Source organism: Primulina tabacum, chromosome 5 (assembly GCF_025594145.1).
Source record: "Primulina tabacum isolate GXHZ01 chromosome 5, ASM2559414v2, whole genome shotgun sequence".
NCBI classification, from domain to species: Eukaryota; Viridiplantae; Streptophyta; class Magnoliopsida; order Lamiales; family Gesneriaceae; genus Primulina; species Primulina tabacum.
The window spans coordinates 4,505,151-4,515,108 of NC_134554.1; the positions used below are offsets into that span (position 1 = coordinate 4,505,151).

Sequence of the window (9,958 nt, forward strand, 5' to 3'; positions counted from 1 at the left end):
AAATTAAAAAGTGAGAAATCTAATAAAATTATTATTTCTACTTGCAAATAAAATTTCAAGAAATTTCGGCGAATAAATTTTTAAATAAATAAGTAAAGGACATTTCAAGTCTTTAAAAATAGGGAAAAAGTTCGTCAAATTCAAGTTAATATCTATAAGAGTAAATTTAGGACTAATTTGAATGCATGATCAAATTGATGAAACAGAAGAAGTAAAATAATAAATTTGCTTTGAAAAGCCTCAAACAACCTATAATATTCCCAGATCATAACATAAAATATTTTGAAAAATAATCGTCTTTAACATTATATAGGGGAATTTAACTTAAATTTTAATAATTTAATTACGCAATTGTATTAAGTATATGGATTGAAAATTTTAAAATATTCATATGTATCAAAATTTTAAAATTTTTTGAGACGAATTAACCGATCTCTAATTATTATGATAATATATTTAACATGAAATACCACAAAATTAAGACTTCAAACTACTTAAGCCTTCAAGTCTTTCAATGTTTACTGGAATCCATGGCTGTCTCTCTGCATTCGACACCTCCATTTTATTCTTCCCTTTTTCACCTCAAATCCCATGGCCGTTTAGACCTCCAAAAAACCCTTGTTACTAATCGGTCAATCTCCATTTGTCTCAAATCCTCCTATAATCCATCCGCCGCCGCCGTCTGTCTTCCGTCTCCACCAATCAAACTCAGGTCTCTCTTATATCTCAGGCCCTACCTCCAATCGGAATGGCGCCCGATCCTCTCTGGCTGGTTCTGCAGCGCTGTTTCGGTCTACTCTCTCTCCAAGATCGTACCTTTGGTGGGCAGGTTATCTTCTCTGATGACCACTGCGGATTTAGGGAGTTTGAAAAATGAGGGCTTGGTTTTGGGTGTTTTTGTTTTCGCACGGATTCTTGCGAGTTACTTGCAACATGCCTTTTTATGGGAAGCTGCGTTGAATTGTGCATATAAAATTAGGGTTTATGTGTTTAATAGGGTTTTGGGGAGGGACTTGGATTTCTTTGAGGGTGGAAATGGTATTTTACCGGGGGATATTGCGTATAGGATCACGGCCGAGGCATCGGATGTAGCTGACACCGTATATTCTCTACTGAATGTGAGGATTGCTCGCTTTAAACATGAATCCTGAAATAGTATTCCTCCACTCCTACGTTACAATTTACACTCGTTGCTTCTCATTCAATTATAATTTTGTTCGACACAGACAATTGTACCCACCACTCTTCAGCTATCGGCAATGGCTTCTCAGATGTTAATGATTAGCCGCGTTCTCTCAGTTATTTCCGCTTTGGTAAGGAAGTACAGTGACATTTTTTGTTCTTCTTTGAAAATCATCCATCTAAATTTTTCTTGATGCAAGACTTATGGAGCCAAAGTTTTCTTTTAACCACAGGCGATTCCATCAATGGCTCTTATTATTGGATGTCTAGGAGAAAATCTCCGTAAAATTTCCAATGAAGCGCAGCTTAGTACTGCTGCTTTGTCAGCCTACCTAAACGAGGTATGACTCTGTGAACTTTTATTCAATGTAGTTTACTCTTTGTTGTGTTTTTCTGCCTGGATGGTCCTACTCTTGATCGGTAATCTGCCTTTTTCTTGGCTCTTTCTTCAGAGAAGCATGTATTTCTTGTTAGCTAATAAGTTCACTAATTTCATACAATTAAAGGTTTGCTCCTCTGTCCTAATAGAGAAATTCTCAACTCTAGGTCTTTGTTTTGATATATTGTTCAGAACAAAACCAACATTTTTCTCTTTTGTTACAGGTATTTCCTTCAGTTCTTTTCGTGAAGGCCAATAATGCGGAATCCCATGAACAAAAGAGGTTCCAGTCCCTTGCTTATACCAACCTATCTGCATGTTTGAGGAAGAAGCAAACGAAGGTGTTAATGCCTCAGGTTGTACAAATTATGTTTTTTGGGGTGTTATTCATGTTCAGTGCTGGATCCTTGATAGTCTCAAGAGGTTTGTTCGAATGTGCTTCTTTGATCTCTTTCATCGGATATCTGGTGTTGTTGATTGAGCCAATCCAGGTAGTGCTATCTATTGAACGAGGTTTACAAAGAGACTTTACATTTTGTTTCTTTTTTTTTTGTGATACTTTTGCTTGTTACGAATCCAACAACCTTTAAACTTTTACACCTATTTTAGCACCACCAATCACTTCGTCATTTTAGGTACCTTCATCGTCTTACAGCAAAATTCAGTTTTCAAAGTTTTCTAATGACATGTTTCCATGATATTATGGTTTTTCTTCTATGCAGCTGCATTAAAGTATCAATCTGAAATTAAAGAATTGCGCAGGATGTGGGAAAGGCATATAACGAGTTAAAGCAAGGAGAACCAGCTATTGAGCGGTTATTTGATTTGGCCCTGTTTAAATCTCAGGTAAGTTTTTATGTTCAAATAAACATTTCCTTCTTGTTTTTGGGTTCAGTGTGGGACAATCTTTGTCTTATTTATCCCGAAAATAGGAAACTTGATAAGGAATAAAAACCTTATTTCTAAATGCTACATGACAGTTTTATGTTTTTATATATTTTGTAATGTGTTAGAGCTTGAGAAGTCCTTTAAATAATTTTGGTCCACTCACAAGATCTCGGATAATGAGTGCTCGATAATATTAGAAATGCAAACAAATGTGTGGCTTATCCATTCGGCCATTCCGTATGATGCTGTGTTCAGGTGATTGAAAAACCTGATGCAGTTGAATTGCATTCCATTACCGGAGAAGTGAAATTTTGTGGCCTCTCCTTTTCATATGGAGATAATATGCCTCTTGTAATGAATGATCTGGGCCTCCACATTAGAGCTGGAGAGACAGTAGCTCTCATTGGGCCATCAGGAGGAGGCAAGACGACTCTTGTGAAACTTCTTCTTCGTTTGTATGATCCTAGTTCTGGTGAGCATTGCAGGCCCATTATTGATATAGTTTCACTCATACTGATTATTCTTCTAAAGAACTACTGCTAGCATCTCACAAGTTTTTATGAGATTGAATTTTAAAATTTTCAGGCTCAATATTGATAGATGGCTATGACATTAAAAATATACGGTTGGACAGCTTAAGGACAATCGTTGGGCTGGTCTCTCAAGACACGGTAAGCGTCTTGCACAACCTACATTTCTCCATTTTATTTCTTGCTAATAAAATCCGTCAAAAAAGAAATGTAATTTAGAAATTTATTCTGCTTAATACAAGAAAACTGCATGCTGCCGAGTAGAAAAAGGTCCCCTACCCGCCCCCCCCCCCCCCCCCCCCCCCCCCCCCCCGAAATTGTGAATACCCACTTCTATCTCCACTGTTGGGTTATGTTATTGAATGGGCCAAATAGAATTTACCCTTATTATGTCAATTTGTTTTGATAAAGTGAATTAACCATAAAAGATTGAAATTTAATTTTCATGCCTATAAAACCTAACTGGATGGATTAGTTGATTTGAACTTGTGAGGGTAAAAAATGCATATATTCTGAAAGTTGTGTAACGAGATTTTTCTCCATATCAGGTGCTATTTTCTGGGACTATTGCTGAGAACATTGGTTATAGGGATCTAATTAACGGTATTGATATGGGCAAAGTTGAACTTGCTGCTCGAACTGCAAATGCGGATGAATTCATCAGAAATCTTCCTGATCAGTACCAAACCAATGTTGGACCTAGGGGCTCAAATTTTAGTGGAGGCCAAAGGCAAAGGTATGTAATTTTCTCGATTTTGTGACTTTGGTGTTTATTATTTAAGATTTCCACTCTCATATACGTATCTCAGGTTAGCTATTGCCAGAGCACTCTATCAAAATCCATCTATTCTGATTTTGGATGAAGCAACTTCTGCCCTAGACAGCCGATCTGAGCTTTTGGTGAGACAAGCCCTGCAGCGCCTATTGAAAAACCGCACTGTAAGCTTCTCCTTAATAATCTTTAGCTCACGTTTCTTCGCATTTTGTGTGATGTTGTTGGGACCCGTTTTCCTCTATTATCTGCCATGTGATCTGATCACGTGTCACCAAAATTTTTTAGCACGATTCCTGTGATAAATGCTAATGATTATTTTGATATATTCAGGTGTTGGTCATTGCTCATCGATTGGAGACGGTTCTGATGGCTGAAAGAATTTTCCTTTTAAACAACGGGAAGCTGCAAGAGCTCAGTCGCACCTCTCTCATGGATGGATCATTGGCATCAACCGGGCTCATAGTTTAGTACAAAATCATGAAAGCCATGCGATGTTCTTGTTTCATCAAACATAGTAGGAACTCACGCATGGGCCAGACCTCATTCAGAGCAACTTGTAAGGCTCCAATGCAGCCAATCTTATATTCAGATGCTAGTAATGAATCCTTTTCGTTCACGTAGGGACGTGTATGCTTTAATGAAGGCAGAAATATCTGCATCTCCTTTCAGAAGGTTCACCGAGAACTTTGCTAGTTGAAAGCAACTCTTAATTCAGTTTATTCGGACACTGATGAAAACTCTTCACAACACACCAGTTATCTCAATATAAATGGATACGAGTAGTGCTCTCCAACCATCTTCTTTTGCCAAATTAAATTCTGATCGTTACCAGGATTTGTTTTACCTCGTAACACTATTAATATGTGTTTGGATTCGCAAAATTAATGGAAAAAAATATTTGAGAAAGCACATGAATTTTCTATTATCATTAATAGTTTTCAATGGCTTTTCTGGAGAAGAGGTGGCGGGGAGATTATCCAGAGTCAATGTCTGCAATTTGGATTGCATTTGAACTCAGATCAAGACACTGTGATCAAAGATCTTTGATACAGCTGAATGAGATCAGATAATAATAAAGTTCACGAGGTTGTCAGATCTTACGCAGATATGATATATGATTAAAGATCTGTAATTTCGAGTTCTTGGATGTCTCTTATTAAATATAGAATTACATATGTTTTTTTCAATTCATAGCAAAAAGAAAAATTACCAAAAACAAACATAATAATATTGAAACAAATTCTATTTGAAATAAAAATCATATCAATCAAACTAAATTAATGAATTGATTTAATTTAATTCAATCGAAGGCAATATCAGTGGCGGGAATATTTAGCGCCATTCCCCACAAATTCTCTCCCCAAGAAGCCGTCTCGTAAACGTCGAATCGAAGAGGTTTACGGTTTACCCCCTCAATCCTAACTGTCATTCTTTCCCTTTCTATTGTTTTCCAAAGGATATGGACACTTCAAACCCCGCGGTATTTGTGAACGCGGAGCTGTTGCGGATGCACGTAGGGCGGAGGGTTAGGGCGGCGATTCAGGTGCTCAGATCTGATGGCGGCGGCTCCGTTCTCGGGAAATCCACCGACGAACAGCAGCTGGTCATCAAAGGCCACCCCCCTGCCCCGCTTACCACTTTCGTTGAGGTCATCGGCGTTGCTGATACCAACCAGTCGATCAAGGCTGAGATATGGACCAACTTCGGTGACGCTCTAGGTATGTGAAACCATCTCACTCATTCTTGGCTTTTCCTTTCCCTGCTTAATTAATTTATTTTTGCATCGTTTTTGCTCAGTAGCTGGTTTCATCGGCCATTTTAGCGCACATATGTATTCACTTAATTTGATTATCAGATGCGAAGAGTAGAGAGTATGAGCCCCCTTGTATCCCCGTTTCAAATACCCTGCCTACATATTTATCCTCAGAAAATGATCGGTGATTGGACGCGCTTTCCTTTCCGGTAATATGCGTATCACCTGGTTTTCAGAGGGTGTCTGATTGTATCTACCACACATATCCTTGGTCTATGCTGGAGTTTTGTCTTGTGTTTTTGCCATATCTGGCTCAGCACGGATCAATTTTCAGAATATGCGTATCATAGGGTATAAGTGATGATTTGAGGGTGATTGCTAAACGAATCAACTGGTTTGAAACAATTTTCTACAACAGCAACCTTAAGTTTAGCCAAGGGATCTAGAATGAGCACGGTTGGCTTGTGAACTATTCGAATCAAGGCGGTCATAGAAAGCTAGTGAGGATCATTTATCGTAATTGTTGTTTATATATATCATATATGTTATGTAATGTGCGTAGATACCACGATCTTTAGATGTCGATAGAATTAATTTTTATGTATGATCAGCTTTTTGCTTGCTTTTTACGTCGTAGAATGTAATTTACAACTAAGTTTGCTACCGATGAAGCTGCATAGTTACCTATTCAAAAGAGTGTTATAGTGATTCTTCATTGTTGTATGCAGATACAAGCAGCTACAACTCCGTATGCCAACTTGCCAATGGAGATTTTAAACAATTATTCATTTGAGCAGCGGTTTTTCCATGATGTTGTGGACACAATCTGCATCAGGTTTCCATCATACCTAGCTTGCTTGGTTATCTTGTGTGTAACGAAGGAGTTTCTCTTTTCTTCTAATCAAAATTTCATGATTCAACCACAAATGATCCAAGCATATATGATGCTTAATTTGTATCTGTATCAATGAGGTAATTATTATAATCTTACCCCCCAAAAGAATCGAAAATAAAGCTGAAAAGGACTTGTGTAAAACTTGAATATAACAAAAAAAACTGAGATTCAAAAAGTAAAAATATATATAATGTACATGTTATCAAAGTCAAAAAGTTTTTTATTATCTATATGATATATATACCTTCTTTCCCTTTGTTTCTAGAATCAATAGGTGTGTATGAAGTCTGACCAAACAAGAAAGTGAGAAACAAAAGTAAAAGTTAAAGCCGTTCAAAATCCATTTAAAAAAAGCCATTCAAATACCTGTGGCACAGGCGCAGGTCTCATCGAAAGTAAAGAATTTTATTTGATCTCTTTTAATCTATTGTAAAACTGTAAATGGATATAACAAAATGAGACTCGGAAAAGGTTGTTTGCCGATTAATATGACAAATCGATACATGTTTACAGTTCACAACGACAGAGCATTTATTATTATTTTTATTTTATTAGGGTATTGTTCTACTCTAATTTATGTTATTCGTACTATTTTTTGAATACGTTTTATACATTAAATGTGGTTACAGCTAACATAATAATAACATTAGCTTTATTATTATTAATTAATTTTATTTTATTTTTTTCTTGTTAAATATTTCTAGCTTTTTCTAAAATTTCCTTTTATTTCGCTACTGCTTTATATATTCTACAATTTATTTATTTAGATGTACTTGTAAGTTTTTGTACAATGACATAGACTTAATACTATAATCGGTCAGAGCTTAGATTATGTTATTTAAAGCTTTGCAAGGTGATGTAGTTATCCAAAAGATAATTGTTGGGTACCGATTTATTTGGTGAATAAATGTTGAAGGTGTATAATAAGATGAAGATAAGAATTCAATATCTTTTTTTTTCTTTTACATCGAATGAAGTCTAATAATAATTATCCTAATAGAAAAATTATTTTAAAAAATTGTGATTGGATTGTGGTAAGATGTAGAAGGTACGAGTTTTTATCGTTTATCACTGGTCACTATCAATGAGGTTCGGACAACACTGGATTTTATCGTAAATTTAAAAAAAAAAATTCAAAAAAAGTTGTTAAAAATATTAAATACAAAGAAATGCGAAGAAAACATGACACTACTCTAAATATGAAATGTTTGCATATTATTATTATTTAGGCCTTCCATTCCCATTATCAACTCGTCCCTCACCTTAACTTTCTTCCCTGAAAGATAAATCTTTAGCACCGCCATTTTCCTCGTTTCTCCGATGCCTCAAGTCGATTTTGATGCCTTAATCACGGCCCGTTCAGGCGAAGGCAACGACCTGAAAATATCATGCAAAACTCTGGCCGACTACGGAGATGAAGAAGAGTACTCGTCGGAAGATCATGAAGACGTCCAATACGATATCGTGCATCCGGACGACCCACCGGAATCTTTCTGGCTATCGAAAGATGCAGAATACGATTGGCTCGATCGCAACGCTTTCTACGAGCGAAAGGATTCGACTAGAGGCAACTCGAACTCTACGAATTTGAACCCCCACATCAAAGCAACAAGCTCTAACCAAAATTCTCAGAGGTTTTCTGCTAACTTGAGGTCGAAGGCTTCCATTATCGGATTGCCCAAGACGCAGAAGGCGAATTTTGTAGACTCCAGCTGCAAGAGGACCTATAAGTCGTCGACGAATGCAAGGCTGTTCCCCAAACGGATGGCGTCCGCGGGGAAATCGACTGTTGCTGTCACTGAACCGGGTTCTCCGAAGGTCTCATGTACAGGGAGAGTCAGGTCGAAGCGTGGCCGGCGGAGGTCGAACTCAACGAAAAGAAGCGACAAGCCGGCAGAGAAATCTAGAGTCTGCCATGAGAAGCCAGCGGTGGAATCAAAGACAAGTGTTGCGAAGGAGGAGAAGAAAAAGACCGGTTTTTGCTCCAAGGTAATGAGTATATTCCGATCGAAGAAGAAACATAAAAAGCCGGCACGTTCCTCTAGTCGCAAGGTGGCGGAGGTCCAGGTGGAGAAACCTGCGGCGGTTGAAACGCGGCGGAAGAGTACTGCGAGTACCAAAGCAGCGTCCGAGCCGCCAGGTTTAGGAGGGATGAAGCGTTTTGCTTCGGGGCGGCATTCTGGGTCTTGGCTGGCGGAGGATCTCAACCAGGTGTACCCGGTGCCGCTTGATTTTGATCGGCGCGTGTCCATCACCGGTAGACGGTGATCGCGTGGCTGGAGTAGTGGCGGGCTGTACTATAATTAGTTGCTGTGTAACCAGGATGGATTTTGTGTGTGTAATCCAAAATTTTGAAAATAATTATTTCGCAAGCATTTCATAATTTATGAAGAATAAGTGAATATTTAATTTTTGAAAATTAAGTTGATTGGTAAAAATTGTATATGTGTGTGTGGGGTAAGAACAAAATAAGCAAAAAATTTAGTGATCCGGGCCGTTCATTGTCCGTGCAGGCAGTGCCTGCACGGGTAGGTTGAAACAAACCCCAACTGACTCACCTCGATATAACAATATTTTAGAGGACCACAACATTAATATTTTTCAAATCTCAATATATCATATTGATTTCTCGTATATCAATTACAGTTGATATATATATTGATTATCACGGACTAGAATTTAATATCATAAAACAGAAACATGTCAAATATAACGTAGAAAAATACATTTTTATATATATAGATGTGAATCATTCTCACGAGATGATCTAAATAACATAAATAATTGTTTGTGTATACTTTTCGTCGGAAAAAAGATTATATTGCTCCTAAGAAATTTAAATATAAAAGGTATGTAATGAGGTATCTTTTTCACTATATAATGATCTTTAGAACCAACGACGATCTTAAAAGAAAAATAGGAGTTAACCAAAATTAAACTGAAAAAAGATCACATAAAATCATGAATTATCTTCGGATTCTTCTCTACTCATCTGCAACTATTCTTGCGCTCATTTTTCTTCACTTTTCTCTTTTCACTTTTTTGGATATCTTATTTAGACTTTTTCTTTTCCATTTTTATGACATTTTTTCTTTGGATATTATTAGGATTCATCATACATGTTCGCCTTCAATTCTATTTCTTACTTAAGCACCGACTCGCGATTAGTCAAATTTTATGACGATAATTCTATACGAGAATTTTCATCAGGATGAACCTTTCGAAAATAACATCAATATCTTTAATCATAATAATATTCCCCCCAACTAGTCTGGTGTCATTGACGGGGGAACCAGTTACTCCTCGGAGGCTCCACGAGTACTGTCACCAGTCGTTACCCCCAATTAGACCACCCTCTTGTTTCGGATGACGTCCCAAAGGAACACTATTTATACTTGATACTACCCGCTTAATTTAAGGGGTAATGATGACTTATGGCTACGTGTTCCAATATTAACAACCAAGTCGCAGTCGAAGCATATGTCGAAGTAGCATTAATAGAAGACGATTTTAGAATGGAGTCCATTATGACCAAGTATACGGAGATTTGTGGCAT

The 9,958-nt window shown here is 37.2% G+C and overlaps 3 protein-coding genes across 3 annotated transcripts; all 3 read left to right on the plus strand.

The window, feature by feature from the left end:
* The first annotated feature begins 493 nt into the window (after positions 1-493).
* LOC142545713 (ABC transporter B family member 29, chloroplastic) lies at positions 494-4,473 on the plus strand. The gene is made up of 10 exons (XM_075653057.1): positions 494-1,118; positions 1,227-1,313; positions 1,416-1,523; positions 1,786-2,052; positions 2,324-2,407; positions 2,705-2,921; positions 3,035-3,120; positions 3,528-3,715; positions 3,789-3,918; positions 4,085-4,473. Exons 1-10 carry the CDS (start codon positions 531-533, stop codon positions 4,220-4,222), a joined length of 1,893 nt encoding a protein of 630 aa, XP_075509172.1. The 5' UTR covers positions 494-530; the 3' UTR covers positions 4,223-4,473.
* A 599-nt stretch (positions 4,474-5,072) lies between these two features.
* LOC142545714 (replication protein A 14 kDa subunit B-like) lies at positions 5,073-6,537 on the plus strand. The gene is made up of 2 exons (XM_075653058.1): positions 5,073-5,472; positions 6,236-6,537. Exons 1-2 carry the CDS (start codon positions 5,214-5,216, stop codon positions 6,298-6,300), a joined length of 324 nt encoding a protein of 107 aa, XP_075509173.1. The 5' UTR covers positions 5,073-5,213; the 3' UTR covers positions 6,301-6,537.
* Positions 6,538-7,722: 1,185 nt separating this feature from the next.
* LOC142547375 (uncharacterized) lies at positions 7,723-8,670 on the plus strand. The gene has a single exon (XM_075655633.1). The coding sequence runs from the start codon at positions 7,723-7,725 to the stop codon at positions 8,668-8,670; it is 948 nt and encodes a 315-aa protein (XP_075511748.1).
* Positions 8,671-9,958: the final 1,288 nt, after the last annotated feature.